The sequence below is a fragment of the Sminthopsis crassicaudata genome, chromosome 6 (genome assembly GCF_048593235.1).
Source record: "Sminthopsis crassicaudata isolate SCR6 chromosome 6, ASM4859323v1, whole genome shotgun sequence".
Lineage (NCBI taxonomy): Eukaryota > Metazoa > Chordata > Mammalia > Dasyuromorphia > Dasyuridae > Sminthopsis > Sminthopsis crassicaudata.
In genome coordinates, this window is record NC_133622.1 from 223,095,503 (window position 1) to 223,113,381 (window position 17,879).

General features: G+C 38.3%; 1 protein-coding gene across 4 annotated transcripts in view; it reads left to right on the forward strand.

The window, feature by feature from the left end:
* The first annotated feature begins 202 nt into the window (after window positions 1-202).
* Window positions 203-17,879, forward strand: part of CAPRIN1 (cell cycle associated protein 1) — a 45,839-nt gene continuing 28,162 nt past the window's right edge. For 3 of the 4 annotated variants that reach the window (XM_074273010.1, XM_074273011.1, XM_074273012.1), the window contains exons 1-4: window positions 224-358; window positions 870-1,109; window positions 17,299-17,361; window positions 17,470-17,556. In XM_074273010.1, the coding sequence (XP_074129111.1) occupies window positions 870-1,109; window positions 17,299-17,361; window positions 17,470-17,556 (390 nt within the window). In that variant the 5' untranslated portion in view covers window positions 224-358. Of the gene's footprint in view, window positions 359-869; window positions 1,110-17,298; window positions 17,362-17,469; window positions 17,557-17,879 lie in introns of all 4 variants that reach the window. The other variant, XM_074273013.1, reaches the window with a different exon arrangement.

The following is a 17,879-nucleotide window of genomic DNA, read 5'->3' on the forward strand; positions in this document are numbered from 1 at the left end:
GCGCGGGCCCCGGGCCCCGGCGGCGGGCGGGCGGGCAGACAGGCATTCGCGGCGGGCAGGCCTCGGCGCCTCGCAGGCCCCCGGCTCGCTCCGCTCGTCGGCGCCCTCCCCTCCCCTCCTGGCTCCTTCCCCTCCCCTCGCCGGGCTCCCCTCCCCCCGGGCTGGCTAAGTCCCTCCCGCTCGCTTCCCTCTGCCTCACTAGCGGCAGCTCTCGGTGCAGCAGCAGGGACGGGGCAGAGCGGCGCGGCGCGGCCTGAGCCCACCGGCAGACAGTACAATACAGCCCGGCACACACCGCCACCCTCCCCCCCGCTCGGCCGCCCCATTCCGGATCCTTAGCGGCCTCCGCGCACGCACGGTGAGCCCGGCCCCGGCGCGGCGGCGGGGCCAGCGGCCTCGGCTTGGGGAGGGGGCGGCCGCGGATGCGGCCGTCTGCCCCGGCCAGTCCGGCCCGGCCCTGCTCCCTCCCGAAGCCGCGGCGGAGGGCCGTCCGGGACCGTTGCTCCGCGGCCGTTGGCGGCGGGCGCTGCGAGGCCCCGCCCCCGGCGCGAGCTGCGGGCCCCGGGGCGACCGAGGCCGAGGGAAGAGGCTCGCGTGGGGGGTGGGGGAGGGATGGGTCCAGGGAGCGGGCCCGGCGCGCGCCTCGTTCCCGGCCTGCGCACGCGCGTCCCCCGCGCTCGCTCCCCAGCGCGCGCGCCCTGCCCCGACCCCCGAGCGTCGCGCGCGCGCCCCCAGTAGGGCGGGCTCGGCGGCCCGCCCGGTGCGTCGCTTTTTGTCCCGCGCCTGCCCCCGTCCGGCCTCGGGTCGCTCGCTCTCGCTCTCCCTCCTAACCCGGCCCTCTTGTCTTCTCGCCCCTCTCGGTGTCGAAGATGCCCTCGGCCACCAACACCACCAGCAGCGGCAAGGCGTCCGGGCCGCCGCCGGGCTCCTCCTCCTCTGGGGCCGAGGCGGCGGCGGCAGGCGGCGCCTCGGGGCCCGCGGGCGCGGCGGCGGCGGGGTCGCAGCAGCAGGCCGCGAGCGGCGGTGGCACCAGCTCGGTGCAGACCGAGGCCATGAAGCAGATCCTGGGCGTGATCGACAAGAAGCTCCGCAACCTGGAGAAGAAAAAGGTGCCTGGGGGGCGGGGAGGGGGAGGGGGCCCAACGGGCCGAGCCGGCCCCTCCTAACTGCTGCCGGCCCTTTTGTCTCGGGCCCGTGACCCCCGGGGCCGGCGAGGGGGCGCTGGGGGGAGGGGCCGCGGGGCACATGGGCTACGAGGCGAACATGGCGGCTGCGGCTGCGAAGCGCTTCCCTGGGGCCGCGCCGCATTGTGAGCACAAAGCGAAAGCGGGCCCGGGAGCCTGGGAAGGGGGGAGGGCACCACACCCACGGGGAGGGGGCCCGGGTTCCGCTGCTCGGCCTTTTGTCTCCCGTCCGCTCCCGAGGCTGGCGGCCTCGGATCGAAGCCCGTCTCGCGTGGCCGTGGGCAGCTCCCAGCCCCCCGGGTCACGGCGAACATGGACTCCCCGGGCTGAGCGCTTTACTGCTATTCTCCTTGCCCCCTCCCCCCTGGGAGGCGGGGGCTATTAATTATTGTCCCCATTTTACAGGTGAGGCCACTGAGGCAGATAAGAGGCCAGGGGACTTGGCCGGGGTCACCCGCCCACCCGGGGCCTGAGGCCTTCCAGACTCCCCGCCCAGCACCCACTGAACCTAGGCAATTAACGTTTTTTATTTACCGATAGTCCAAGTGTCCCCAGGGCCCGGGTAAGCCCTTCCACACACAAACCGGGTACGCCAAGCCGAGGACACCCCCTCTCCCCCCCAGTGCCCGGGCAGGAGTCGAGTGGAAGCGGCCTGTGGTCCCCCCAGGGCCCCGGGGAACCTTGAGCAAGTGGAGGCCCCGGGCTTCCGAGTGGGACAGTGCAAAGCTACAACCACAGGACTGGAGATGAGTAGCGAGCAGATATCAATATTTTGGTTGAGAGAGGAAAAAAATGCACATCCTGAGGCTATTCTTGTCCCAAAGAGAACGACGGTTATTGGTACCTCTTAGTTTGCATTTAGCATCGGGTTCAGGGAATAGCTGGATTTTAGAGCACTGACATCATGCATTGAAAAAAAGCCATCAGAGAATTTGGATTTTTTTAAGTCTCTTAATTTCTGTATCTTTCGTGTTGTGTAGTGAATTATATTCCACCCTCCTTTTAAAATATTTTGAAATATTTTATGTTCTAATTGAAAACCCAGATATGCCAGTATAATAGTAAAGGAAGTATTCTAAGTCGATATCAAAAGTAGTAAGAATTGATGAGCTAGCTAGTGGCAGATTATGCTCTCCCCTTCATTTTTTTAACTGCCCTTCTCTTAATGTTTACATACTGTATCCCTGGATCATTGTTTAGAATGTGTTTATAGTACACATAGGGATTTGTACTCCTTGTGTCCTGGCCTAGGGCTTGAGAACTCTAGAGTTAAGGGGAAGAGCAGTAGGGTACAAACAATTTAAACAAAAACCAAACACAGTTGGTGTAAATTGAGTGTATTGTTATTGGACCTGTGTGTCCCTGTGTTTAGTGGCATTTCTATATTAGTAAAGGTACAACTTTTCTTTCTATACAGGAATATTCCAGTTAAAAGAAAATTTGATTATATGATCTGAACCAAACTCAATTTAGGTTATTCTACATATAGCTCATCCTGAAATTTCCTTAAAATTAAAGAGCACCACTCAGTTTGCCCCCTAGTTTATAGGAACCATTCATTGTATCAGATGATCCTTCTATCTCTAGAATTTGCAGTTGCTGTTGCAGTTGTTTTTTTCCCCCTGAAGTGTATTTGACATCCAAATTCTTAGGAGTTTCCTTGAGTTATACCCACTCTTTGGACCTTTTCAATGATATATTGTTTTTGTGTGTGGACTATATAATAAAAGTAACATGGTGATACAAATTACATTGGAAAAAATGACTAGTAGAAAATACTGTATCACTTGTAAATAAATCATTGGAGATTGAGATTATGTATATAATAGGTTTTTAAAAATCAAACAATTATAGGGAAAGCATTTCATAACTTTTTGGAGTACTGAATGAATAGCTTATTGTGGAACGTTCCGAAGCATTGTGTACAAATAACTTTACAATTTGGGTAATTTGGACATTACTCATTTTCCCCCTAAATGATCTGGCTAGAGCTAAAAAAAATTCTTATCTTTTTCATAAATTATAAGTTTACTAGTGTAGAATTAGGAAAACTGATAAAATAAAATTACCTCCCTTGGTGGAGTTAATGATTTTGAAATAAAATAAAGAACAAAAGCATTTTTTTTTGTATGGAAAAAATCAATATTTAGACTCTCTGTACTTTTACTATTAAAAACTCCATGTAAAGGAGCTCTTCCACATGGCGGAAGAACTTTTCCCTACATTTTGATCAGTCTTTGTTCCTGTGTAACTAGTTCCCATGGTGAACTTTTTTTTTCTCTCTCTTAAGGGATCCTCTAGTTTCAGTCTTAGGAAAATTAAGGGTTTGTTGAATAAAAGTTTCGCCTAGTTGGATGAAAGAATTTTTTTTCCTTTAAGTTGTTTGTTTCTTGGATATGACATAATAATTTGGCCTTTGAAATACCTCTTTGTAAAAGATGGATTTAAAAGGACCTGAGAACTGAAACTAGAAGTTGTATTATTTTAAAGTTCTGCCAAGCTCAGAGGTGAGGAGAAATAAGTAAAACAAGTAACATTTTGAAATGTTTTTATGTTAAATTTGGGGGTAACACTGAATCAGTGTGACTTAGGGAGACTTGGCAGTGACTGTAATAAGTAAAACATTAGCCAATCTTACCTTTCTGGAAAAGCAGAAACTGATAGCTTTTAATTAAGATGAAAATCACTGCACAGTATAGTTGTTGAGAATTTCATATTTCATTAAATATTTCTGTTATTGAAGTCTTTTATATTTTATAGTTAGCACTAATGGGAAGGAGAGTGGGCTGGTTGTACTGTAGGCCCTTCTTAAGAAACCAGAATGTGGTGGAATACTGCATTTTTTTAATGGGGCTCTCTCGTTTGTTAGGTGACACAAAATAAAATCATGAATGTGCTTTACTTTTTCTTTGTAGCCATGTTATAGGATAATCAATTTTGGGGGCCAAGAGATAAAATTTTTTGCTCATATAAGTGTTTGGTTTGTTAACATGTGCATTTAGTTAGGATAGCTTTTTTCACTGCATTGCAGAGGACAAGGTGGCTTCATGTTGTGCATTCACCTTGGCAAAAAGGAAAGAAGCTTTAATACTGATTTTTTAAAAGTAGACCAAGTTTTCCTTTTCAAAATAATTCAGAGTGATGATTTTAGTATGAGAAATATGCCTTTATATATTTGACCAAGGATTAAGATGATATTTTATTATTTCCTATTAAAGTTTTCATGGCTTAGTAGAAAAAAAGTATATCACAGAAACAATATTTATAGGATTTATATGAGGTTTTAAGATTGGCAAAGTGCTTTATACTACATTTTTATTGGTCGATAAGAAGTAGATATAGATGAGAAAACAGCCCCAAAGTGGTTACAGACTTATTCAAGGTCACTCATGTACAAGGATAATAAAGACCAGAGATAGGATTTGAACTCTTCAGGTCATTTGACCCCCAAGTCCAATCTTCTTTTAATAAATTACACTCTCTAATCAATACAATTTAAAACCCCAGATTTTTTTTCCAAAACATATTCTGAAATGGGGAGTTTGACTTAGTTTCAAGTCTTAGGATGTTTGAGTCCTGAATTCCCAACAAGTACCAAATCTCTTTCTCTGTAAGGAAGTGGGAGTCATAGCAGCTCTCAGAGACTGGGAATTTTAGAAGCATTTCTGTAGTCATAGCAGTTGCCCTGGTTTTTCTCATGACAGTGACTCTTCTACAGCCTAGGACCTTGGACTTCAAATCCAGTTTTTCCCCCCCTCACAGTGAGCATTGCCTATGGTTAGTTTTGTAACAGTCTTAAAGTTTGCTAACTTGTAAAAGCTATATGAGTGTAATAGATTTCTAAAATTTTAGCATGGCATGCCACAAATCTTTAATCTTTTAGCTCAAGGTTGGATTAAGTAATTTAATTTCTATGGAACATCTAGGTCTAAAAGTTTCTTGATCTTTTGACTAATGTGGAATTTAGTGTTCACCTGCATAATGAATAGGCCGCATAAAGTTCTATAGAAGTTGGATAATGTCTACCTGCTTATTTTAGCTAGAAGTAAATTTTATTTCATGGGGACTTTTTAATACTAGATTTCAAACCATGGAAACAACAGTGTTGTATAAATAATCCTGATTGGGCTCATTTTGCATCAGTTCTTTTGGATCTTTGTAAGGTTTCTCTGCATCTGTTCCCTTGAATCATTTTTTAAAGAGTGCAATAATACATTACATTAATATGCATTGTTTGAAGCCAAACATTGGGAATAATGAGAGAAATTTCATCAGAGTTTTAGTGTGGAAAAGATCTCTAGAGGTCATTTTAGTCCAAACCGATAATTGTGTCCCTATGGGGGGGGGTCACATAATTGAATGTAGGGATTGCGAAATTGATTTATTAGAGTAAATAATTAATTTATATGCTTATTTTATATACTTAAATTATCCAGGGTCACTTAAAACTTTGTTGAGCGAAAAGGGATCACAAGTGGAAAAAAGTTTAATCCCATTTGCAAAGCCTATCTTCAATCCCCTTGACAATTGATCTCCAGGGAAGGGGGGATTCATTTACCCTCTCTGTCAATCCATTCCTCTGGAGATTTTTCATTTTGCAGTTTCTACTCACTGCTCATAGTTTTGCTTACTGGGGCTAAACAGAGCAAGTGAATCTCTTTTACATATTGCTCCCTTTCTTTTTTGAGCCAAATATTCTGTCTCTTGAACTAATCCCCCATATGGCATAAATTATATAGGTCTTTGATTTTACTTGCTCCCCTAAATTCCCTGTCTTACCGTTGTCCTTACTAATATGTGGCTATTCATAATATTTTATATGTCTGTCCAGGGCAGAGTATAGTGCTTCTCTGGCATCCTGAAATAAAGATATTCTACCTTGATGTGTTTTTAAGTTTATATTAGCTTCCCATTGTTGCTGTATCATTCTGTTGATTTAATTTTTTCTTTTTTATTACTAATTTGAAACATATAGATAGACCTTTCTCTATATAAAGAAAAAGGATTATATATGAAACTGAAAGTTTTTGAAGAGCACATTAAAATTTAATGGTAACAAAACTTATATTTGTGTGCCTTCTGAACTTTATTCTGTTCTCTTTTGTGTATTTTTAAAAAAAAATGGTGTCACTATCAGTATTTCCCCTCCTCCTTTCTCACCATGACTGACAATCTAGAATTTATTTCACATTTCTCCATCTTTTTCCTAAGGTCAGTAATAGTCATTGTATCGGCATCAGTTCTTACTGGACTTTTTTAAAGCTTTTCTATTTCTGTCCTTTTATTTTCCTTAGGATGCAATAATCCATTAGATTCATATTTTGTCACTGTTTATATGATCTGCAACTTATGGTGGTTCATTTGTGTCCATTTATTTGCTGCTACAACATTTTTTTTTTAAACTTAGGAGATCTTTCCTTCTGTATTATTGATCTCTTTGGGTTATGTGCATAATAGTAGTAGTAGTAGTGTCACAGGGCTAAAGAGTATGCATTGTGGTGACTTTTTGGTAGATTACAAATTGCTTTTCAGAACTATGTTCCAATTCACAATCCCATCTACATCGAAATAATGGGCCCATCCTCCTACAGTTCATTTAAGCTTGCAGATCACTAAAATACCTAGGGGAAAGGACTATCTAAATATGTCTCCCTCATCTTGTGCTCATTTTTTGTATTTTGAAGCTAAATGTAAGATTCAGATCATATTGTTATATCACTTTTAGCATCTCAAGATATTTTTTGAATCTTGATTTTGTTATCTAATTTGATAATATACCATCTGTACCTATATTTACGTTTGATTTAAAAAGTGCTTTAAATAGTACTGCCTAAGCACAGTTCCTTGGCAAATTTGACTAGAGTGCTCATTAAGCAAATGATTCTTTACCTCTAGCCCTTTAACTAGTTTAGACTGAATATACATACATCTATTTGTGAGGCAAAGAGGTCTTGTGGAATGACATGAAAGACTTGGTAGGCTACCTGTAGCATTACCGCTATCAATTCAGTAACTAATGAAAAAGGAAATAATGATTAGTCTGCTTAGACTTGTTTTCAGTAGAGTCATGTTGGTTGACTGTTATCACTGCATCCTTTTAAAAATATGATTTAACTCACTGTTATAACTATTTTTGTAAATAAAGGAATCCATAATGGAAGTATATTGACAACTCATTGAAACATCAGTGTTTTGTAATGGAATTGCTAGGAATGACAACTTTTTTTAAGCTTCAGATGGAAGCTTTCTCAGTACTGAACAAATGACAGGAAAAAGTTGTTAAGTCAGGCATGTGTGAATTTTCTCTGCTCAGTTTTGAATTTTTTGATTCATATTGTCCTTTTGGGGTATTGTTTGGATTTTTCTCTTGGCAGTGAATAGAAGAGGCTGTTTTTTATAGGGCATATTCAGGATGGGTCATCTCCTAACTTAAAAAATATTCACTTTCAGCTGTTTTTGAAAGTGTGTGAACTCAGAAAGAGAACACCTGCTTCTTTAGGTTTTATAGGACTAATCTCTTTACTGAGAAAGATGAAGCTTTTCATTCCACTGTCTCAACCAGAATGATTTTTCCTTTTTCTGCTTCCATAGCAATTTACCACTCAATTTAATACTTAGACTTAAGAATACAAAAGAATAATGATTTCTTTGTGTCTTCTCCCCAAGCTTATAATAATGTTCAAGTTAGGACCTGGGATCCTGTCCATATATACCCTACAATGCCTTGTACCTAGAATTACTGAATATACATTCAATTGATTCAATGTGAAATTTTATTTTGATAATTGGATCAAGAAAGTATGTAGATGATTTCTGAAGCAGCTAAGTTCTGTTGCAAAGAACTACTCTTAGTGGTATTTATTAGAACAGAATTCAATGTAATGGAATTTTTCTATCGAAGTTTTGAGTTTGGATGAGTAGGCCAAATGATTTTAAGTGTTAAAGGTTAGCAGTGGAAAAGAAATAAATAAACATTTATTTGGCGCTTAGTTGTTAGGCAATGTGCTAAAGACTTCAAAAAAAACCACCTCATTTGATCTTGTTAGATAGATAGGTACAGTTAACATATCCATTTTATAGTTGAAGAAACTGAAGCAAGCATGTTGAGTGAATTGTCCAGGCTCTAACAATTTAGTACATTAAGCTAGTTTTGGAGTCAGATTTTCCTGACTCCAGAATTAGGGCTTATTACATAGGATCACATGGAATTCTTACTAACATAAAAAATTTCTTAAATTGTTCTTAGAAACATTTTGGAAATTGAATTATACTCTGTTATTGTTAAGCAAATGAATGGATCCAAATTTTGAAACTGACTCAAGCTTTGCTAATTCTAAATTCATACTTAACCTTGGTAAAATACTTGGTCTTCATCTTTAAATACCCAATTGATTCAGATGATATATTCAGATTACTACCAGCAGTTTGTACCTTTAAAAATGTAGAAATGTTAGCAATTATTTCAGGACAGTAATAATTATTTACTAAAGGGAGATATATATACACTTTTTCTTGCTAGAATGACCAGTTCCATTATTTTCATTTGTTATCTAGTGCCAGGACTGTACAATGTTTCTTACATGGATGCATGTTTGACTTTTTCATTAATTTCATAAAGGAATCAATAAAGAATTTTTTTTAGTACATTATTTAGTATATTATTACATCACCTGGGAATGCTATGGAGCTGGAGACCAAGCTGGAGAAGTCTCTGCTTGAATGAATGCTCCTAGGCTCTCTATCTCAAGTCAGATCTTTATTGTTGGACAGCTCTAATGGCTTTAAATTTATTTCCTCAGCTGAAATTTCCAAATTGATATCATCTATCTCTGGTTTAGGAAAAGGAAACAAGATAGACCTTGAATTGTTTGTCTTTATGCTTATGCTGCTAATCTCTAAACCATGTTTCATTCTCTTCTTCATTTATTATTCTAAATACAGATTTAAAAAGACATTTTTGTTTTTTTAATTATTTACTATAAACAAGATGCTGGAAATAAAAATTATAATTCCTGCCATGAAGGAGTGAACATTCTATTGGAGGGGGTACCACATTTACACAATTTGTTAAAAATAATACATTAGTGCTTTAACAATTGGAAGATACATGCTTTTATCTTTTACATTCAGGGTTATTTTCACTTGTTGGAAATAGGTGAATTTTTTTAATATCAAGAGTTTACCATTACTTAGCTTTGTGAGTCTTAGAATTAAATAATTGAAAATAACTATCAATCAAAGAGTCACATAGTGGGTGTGAGCAAGGTAGACAACACATACTAGATAGAGACAGAGTTAGAAAGAAGAATTAGAGTTAAAAATGACATCAAACTTGTGAAGAAGGAAAAAGTCTGGGTAAGGGATAACTGTTAGATAGGTGAGGATTGGCAACATTCCTGTAGCTGTGGAGATGGGTGGGGCCCTCCATGGTAGAGGATGTGGAAGAGGCAACACTGCCTGGGCAGGGAGGGATGGCTTGGAATTTGTGTTTGGAGGGAGTATCAAGATCATCAACAAGCACATTAGCTTAGGCACTCTGCTTCAGGCACTGCCAAGTGTTCAGTTACAATAAAATAACAGCAAAGAAGTTGTGTCTTCGGGAACACCATGTACATAAATGTTAGATACAGAGCAATTGAAAAGTAGTCTTAGAGGGGAAGGCATTAGCAAATAGAAGGGATAGCAGAAGAGAAGAGACTTGTACCAGGTGGACCAGGAAAGGCCTTCTTTCCTGGAGGAAATAGCATTTGAACTGAATCTTAAAGAAAGAACTCGAGGGATTTTAAAAGGTGAATATGAGGAGGGTGGTCATTTCAAGTGTGGGGGAGGAATTATTGCTAGAGCCATGGAGATGGAGTCCCTCCTTGAGGAACAAGAAGTAGAATAAATGGGGCAAGACTGTAGATCACATGAGTAGATGCTATAAAGAAATTATAAAATCTGGCCATAGATTAGGAGACTAATGAATTGGGTGAGGAGAACCTGGGTGACATTGAGGATCGTCACTTGATAGGAATTGGGAAGATGGGGAGGGAAAGAATTTGAGTTCTAGTTTGGACATATTGAGCTTGAGATGCTCAAGACATCTAGTTTGACATCTCCAATAGTTGTGATGTGAGATTGGAGTTCAGACTAGATCTGCAGATCTGGAAATTATTTGCATAAAGATTATAATTGAACCCATGAGAGTTAGTGGGGAAAAAAAACAAGTGAGAGAGTACATAAAGAAAAGGACAGAGCATGGGTATCCCTCCCAGTTTGTGGTCGTGGTATGAAGATCTTATAAAAGAGCTGAGCAGTGGTCACATACATAGAAGAAACAAGAGAGCTGTCATGAAAACTCAAAAAAAAAACCCCAGTATCCAGATGAAAAAATATGCTCAAAAATGTTAAATGCTGTGATGTCAAGAAACATGAGAATTGATAAAAGTCTGTTATATTTGACAGTTAAGAGATCATTGGTAATTCCTGTTTTAAAAAGAAATTCAGTTTGATTTTTCTTTTTATTCCAAATACCCTTTCTCCTTTTCCACCCATTGAGAAGGACCTCCCCCCCAAATGAGACCCATTATAAATTGTATAATGATGCAAAACAAATTTTTGTATTAGCCATGTACATAGAAAGAAGGTAAAAAAAACCAGGAGAAAATATTTGGAGATGGATAGCATTTCATTGTGAATCCTTTAGAATTGTGGTAAGCAGAGTTACTTGTCTTTACATTATTTCTATTATCATATGGTTCTGTTCACTTTATTTTGCATCAATTTGTATAAGTTTTTCCAGGTTTTTTCTGAAATCACCTCCTTTATTTCTTACAGCACAATAGTATTCCATTGCATTGAAATACCATGACTTGTTCAGGCAATTCTCTATCCCCTCAGTTTTCTATGCCACCCAGAACTACTATCAATATTTTTGTACATATGGATCTTTTTCTTTTGAACTCTTTGGGTTACAGGTTTGGACATAGTTCTAGTCAGAAAGATTGAATTAATTCACAGATGAATTAATGTCTCTTTTCTCAGAGCCCCTACAATATTTGTCTTTGATAGTTAGAACAGTTTTCCATTGAAAAAAGAAGATGGAGGTTAGATTACATAATGTGTAGGAGAGAGTTTGAGAAGTGTAAGCACTGCTTTTTTTTTTTTTTTTTTTTTTTTTTTTTAAGTTTACAGCTGAGGAGAAGAAAGAATTCTAACTAGGGCTGTCACAGGAGAGTCTAGGGAGGGTTTTTTGTTTTGTTTTTTAAAGGGAGAGTTGGGCCTTTATTGATTTGGGAGAATGGAGGTGCTAAGAAGAATTGGAAATTGCTGAGAGGAGCAGACTAGAGAAAGGGGAGCAGGGGCAGTATGAAGCTTTTATTTTGAGGTGTCATATGCACATTCTGGTTCTCACCTTTCCTGAAGACAGGAGTCATTCCCCAAGAATTCCCTTCCTATGTCACCTTCTTCATTCTAGTCTTTGATAAAGAGAGATTTTTTTTGCTTGCCAGGACATTTCAATTATGACATGCTTTTAAGAGCAAGCTAGGGGACCCTCACAAGAATTTCCTATAAATCGCCCATCCTCCATGATGTAATACAATTAATGATATTCTAGCCTAGGGGTTTTAATTTGTTTTTAAAATAACCCTGACAGTTGTTTCAGTATACTTGGTTTTCTTGTCAGTGTTGAGAGAGGTTCTTAGATATTACCAGTTTTCTAAAGAGAAGAGAGAAGGGTCCATGACAAAGAAGGTCAGGACCAACCTTACTTTAGTTAGACACTTTTTATCATCTCTCCTTTTGAGTTATAAGTTGCCTCATATCTTGCCTTCCTATTTTCCTTTTCTTTCTTTCCAGTTTTCATGTAGTTAAATTAATCTGCCCTGGTGTGACTGTGTCCTTAATCTTGTTTAGGAACCTTCAATGGCTCCCTAAGGCCTATAGACTGCTGCAACGTGCAAACTTATGAGTCTGGTATTTAAGAGTCTCTGTAATCTGGTTCCCACCTTTCTTTTCCAGCCTTACCTCATATTACTAAGATTCTCACATAGGTAGCTAAGGTGTCCCCAAAATACAATCTATTCTCTCATTTTATGGTTTTCACTCTTATTCAAATATATTTCATCTATCTATTAAAACTCTTTCCAGTCCTAGTTTATATCACCTTCTCACTGAAGTCGTCTGCCATTTCCAGCTAAAAGATTTCTCTTTTTAGTCTATTTTTAATACTTAGTTATATGATTATAGGTTTTAAGGGCAAGGTTTAATTTTTAATCTATCTCCATTTCTTCTCACCCAGGGATTTATTGAAGAGAATAAAAAATACACTTTGATTGAGTTGAAGGCAGCTTAAGTATAAAGAGTTTTCAGTACTGCTTGTAAACATTTCTGAGCTTTAACAAATGTGAGAAAAAATGAGAGTACACAGACAGAATAGGTTGATTAATGGGATTCTTACTCTGGAATTCTTTCATTTGGGGCTACTGCAGAGAGGATTTGTGCTTTAGGCATGGACTCAATTGGGAACATAGAGTTAGAATTGGCTAAGAATCCCTAGAGGTTATATAGTCCAGATGAAATTTGTTTCTCAGGTGAAATAACAAGCCCAGCCTTGCTAAAAGTAACTTGTCCAAGGCTCATTACATGAGCCTATATAACATGAAGGAATTAGAGTTTATGATCTTTAAGGGTAGTGATAGAAACCCTAGTGCTAGCCTAACTTTAAAGCTTCCTGTCCCATCTCTACCCCAGTCTAGAAGTAGAAATACTAATCTTACCTCTAATGTAATATATCCCTTTTTTAACAAAATAATTTTTCCTGTTTTATGGTGGGAGGACTTATATACCTATGTAACTTTGGTTAGGTATTATTTTTTGGTATATATTTATCTGTCCCTTTAAATATTTATTGGTGCCTTGTTAAAAAATAAACAATCCATAGATAATTCTCTTGTAATTCACCAATTCCTTTACCGTATCATCACTTTGTATATTGTTTTCTTGATTCATGTTTTAAGTCTTCTAAACTTGTGATGTGATGTGTGGTAGCTCATATTCCACAATTTGTGCAGCCATTCTTCAGCATATCAATATTCACTTTGTAGTTTTTGATGTGACAAAATACTGGGCTGTTTTTTTTGGGGGGGAAATGTGGCAATAATTTGTCTTATTTTTGGTCATAGGGCATAAAATATGCACATATCTCCTTTTCTTCTAGTGTTCTGAATATTTATAAACTTTCTATGTATCAGGCTTAAGGAGTTGCCTGAGATTCACCAAGGTTGTAATTCACCTGTCAGAAGTGTGGGATTTGAACCCATTTCTTCCTGCATTCTCTTCCACTATGTATGCCAAACTCTTCCTCTCCCAGCTACAAATAATAAATGGCAGAGTTGGAATGAAAACTTGTCAGCTAGGATCTATTAAGCCTCTACTATATGTACTATATTTGGTGCTGCAGGAGGTCATAGTCTAATGGGAAACACTGCATGCTAAAAACTGTAGGAACAAGAAATATCATGGAAAACACCAAAATGAAGGAGGATTGGGTGGGGAAAGTTTCTTGCAGAAGGTGGGACATTCATTGGCTGGTAGCCATGAGGCCAGGATGAGGAAGGAGAGGAGCAAAGTATGAAAGGAACGAAAAAAATGGAAAGGGTTAGGAGCTTATTAGAAAGGGTTGTGAAAACCCAAGCAGAGGATTTTGTATTTGATCCTGGAGGTAATAAGAGGGCGCTTCAGCAGTTGTTAAATAGGAGTGAAATGATCAAACCTCTGATTCCAATTCCAGCACCATGAATCTTAATGTGCCATTGATAGTATTAAGTATTGGAATGAAATTGTTAGATCCCCAGATCCCTTTCAGCTCAGTTTTGGTAACTTAAAAAGTATGTTAATGGGTTAAATGACCTTCTGTGATTTGGTCCTATTTCATCTGGACATATAGGTGCAAGAGTATTGAGTGATCTGGTCTCACATACTTAGCAGTTGTGGAATCCTGGGCAAATCACTTTAACTGTATTTGCCTTAATTTTCTCATCTGTGAAATGAGAAGGAAATAGCAAACTCCACTACCTTATCTTTGTCAAGAAAACCCCAAATGGGGGTCAGACATGACTAAACAACTGAAAAACAGCCTTGACCATTCTGGTCACTGTGGACAAATTGGAAAGTTGGGCTCTATGTACTTAGAACATGGTGATAGCAGTGGCAGTGAATTCCTTTTGTGACTCGTTTATAATGATGATAAGCTGCCATCAAAACAACTAAGAAATTCAGACCTGGTCTGTCACTCAGAATCTAAATTTGAATAGATAGGTTATTGTTAATCTTAAATTTAGGTTATAGGAACAAGGCTTATGTGAATGCTATAGTAGTATCTGAGAGGTAAGAATTAATTTTTCATTAATCTGTAACAGATAATTATATTTTATTAATATATGTGGAATATGTATATTGTCTAGATCTTTTTTAAAGAAAATTTGACCTAATCTGTTATTTTTCTTTATATTCTTTATTTTACTTTTTTTTCTCAATTACATGAAAATGAAAATTAAAAAAAATTTTTTTTTTAATTTTGAGACCCAAATTCTCTCTCCTTCCATCCTTTCCTTTCACATCTCTTTGAGAAGGCAAGCAATTTGACACGGATTAAACAAATGTAGTTATGCAAAACATTTCCATATTATTTATGTTACAAAAGAAAATGCAGGCCAAAAGACCCCAGAATAATAAAGTTTAAAAAACGATAAATCTGCATTTGGATTCAATCAGTTCTTTCTCTAGAGATGAATAGCATTTTTCATCATAAATTCTTCCCAATTGTCTTGAATCATTGTATTGCTGAGAATTACTAATCACTAAGTGGATCATTATACAATATTGCTGTTACTGTATAGAATGTTCTCTGATTCTATTCACTTTACTTAGCATGATTTCATATAAGTCCCAATTTTTCTGAAATATCTTGCTTCTCATTTCTTATGGCATTCCATTACAATCACATATCACAATTTGTTCGGCTCTTCCCCAATTGATTGGGCATGCCTTAAATTTCAGATTCTTTGCCAGCACAAGAGCTGCAATAAATATTTTTGTACTGCTAGATCTTTCCCCCTTCTTTTGGATCTCTTTGGAATACAGACTTAGCAGTAGTAAAACTAATCAAAGGGTATGAAGTTTAAGCATGGTTCCAAATTTCTCTCTAGAATGGTTGAATTAGTTCACAATACTAACAATGCTTTGGTTTCCCAATTTTCCCACATTCTCCTTGGAAGAATATTTGTAGGTTGAAAGGATCAAAATATTGTGGGTTATTTCATAGGTGACAAGGTAGTTGAGCACAGTGGTTAAGAGTGCTGGGCCTGGAGTTAGGAAAACTCATGTTCCTGACTTAAAAGCTGGCCTCATACAGTGTGATTCTGGGCAAGTCACTTGAATCCTGTTGGCCTCAGTTTTCTCTTGTGTAAAAATAAGCTCGAGAGTGGAATGGCCACCCACTCCATTTCTTCTGCCAAGAAAACCCTAAATGGGGTCATGAAGAGTTAGACATAACTGAGATGACTGAACAACAAAAATAATTTCATAGGTGGTAAGGAGCTGCTTAGTTATATAAAATTTCACTTTGGACCTGCTACTATAGACTTGAGTATAGCATTAGATCTGTTTTTGGCAGACAGACCTCTTAATTGCAAAAAAAAAAAAAAAAAAAAAAAATACTGTGCTGGGAGAAAGAGCCTAGATAAGATCTGGATCCTTGATTGCTTACTATTGTGTAGTAGGAACATAGAACTGTATTATAGTCATGTGCCTTTACCAGACTAGCTGCATACTGTCTACCTTCAGAGAAAGAACTGATGAACTCTTGAGTGAAGATTGAAGCATATTGTTTTTCACTTTATTGCTTTATTTCTTTCAACATGATCTAGAAATAAGCTTTGTATGACCTCATGCATAATGGGTATCATTGTTTGCCTTCTCAGTAGATGGGGGAGGGATTGAGGAACAGAGAGAATTTGGAACTTAGTTTTTAAAATGAAATGTTGAATTGTTAGCACACAATGATGCTATAATTTTCATATGACACATACAATGTCAGTAAGGTGTAGAGATTAATAAGAGTCAGAGGGTTGTTTTCTGGGATTTGCAGATGGAAATATTATTTGAATTGGTCTCCAGAAATAATCTGGGGCAGTGGTTAAGGCACTCCACATGTTTGCTTTTGATACTCGTTTTTCTGGGAATATTTTTGAATATTGGCATGGAGATGAGTTCAGTCTAGCTTAGAATTGATAATTATACTGACAACTTTGTGATTTTTGAATTTTAAGGCTTTTTCCTTTAGTTAGTTCTTAAAGGGATATATTCTTACATGAAATGATGACTTTTAAGTTGTCAAGCTCTAAATTAGCAATACTAAATGAAACTACATTTAAGGATCTTTATCAGCTTATTTGAATTTAGCATTTTATATCAGTACCCTGAGCTATTTATCATATGGGGACTCCTTTTAGATTGTCCTCATCTTTATTGTTTTATAACTATTTTTGCTATTGTAGCAGCCCCAAACTACAGCACAAAGTTTTAAAACTTGGTTGATGGTCCAATTATAGCATCTTATAAAAAGTTCTTGTGGAACTTACAGCTTTATCCTGTTTGATCTTGCTGGATGTTTTGACTGATAAAGCAGGAGCATTCCTTATGGCTTGTAATCTTGTTGTTTCAGGGATTTTTTACTTGTGTCTTTGTCTTGCTGTTTAAGAATTGTGTTTTCTGTGCTTTTGTACCTTATATAGCTCCTAAGACTTAAAAAAATACTCAGAACAGTTGTTTTTTTGTTTTGGTTTTCTTTTTTAATTTAAAACAAAGATAAACTTATGAGTGTAATCATTTAATTTTTAATATTAAAAGTTGCCATTGTGTCTTTTGGAATATTCTAATATACTTACTGGAAACCTTGTTATTACTAGTTTGGCAAACTCAGCAACAATTACAACTGGGAGAAATCTAAAGTATATAAATCAGAATGAAACTTAATCTAGGTTAGTTTTATAGCTTTGTCATGCTTTTAACATGCTTAATTTAACTTTTTCCTGAATTTTTTTTTTTTTTTTTTTTTTTTTTAACTTAGGGCAAGCTTGATGATTACCAGGATCGAATGAACAAGGGGGAAAGACTTAATCAAGATCAACTGGTAAAGAGCTTAAATTTGTTTAAATATTATATTTGTGCTACTATAAATAAGAAAATAGTTACTTTAGTTTTATGTATTTCCAATAAAGACAAACTCTTGTCTTTGTAGGATGCAGTGTCCAAGTACCAGGAAGTCACAAATAACTTGGAGTTTGCAAAGGAGCTGCAGCGGAGTTTCATGGCCTTGAGCCAAGATGTAAGTAGTTAAGGGATGACTAGTGGCAACATGTGAGCTTTTATATTAAGCATTGGAATTTTAACAAAATGACTGTTCACCTTCTAGTCCTGGTTCTCCCACTTAATAGTAGTATGACAGTTATATTAACTTGAGGTAATGAGAAGAATATCTTTAAATTTATAAATATAATCTAGATAAGTGGAATAAGAAAAAAGTTTTAGATTCCAAAGGATACACCAGCAGCTCAAGCTTTTAAATATCAGCACATCAGGGATGTTTAATTTAGTCACCATATATATGCTCTATTACACATCACATCTAGATTCTTTAGTAGGTGGTCT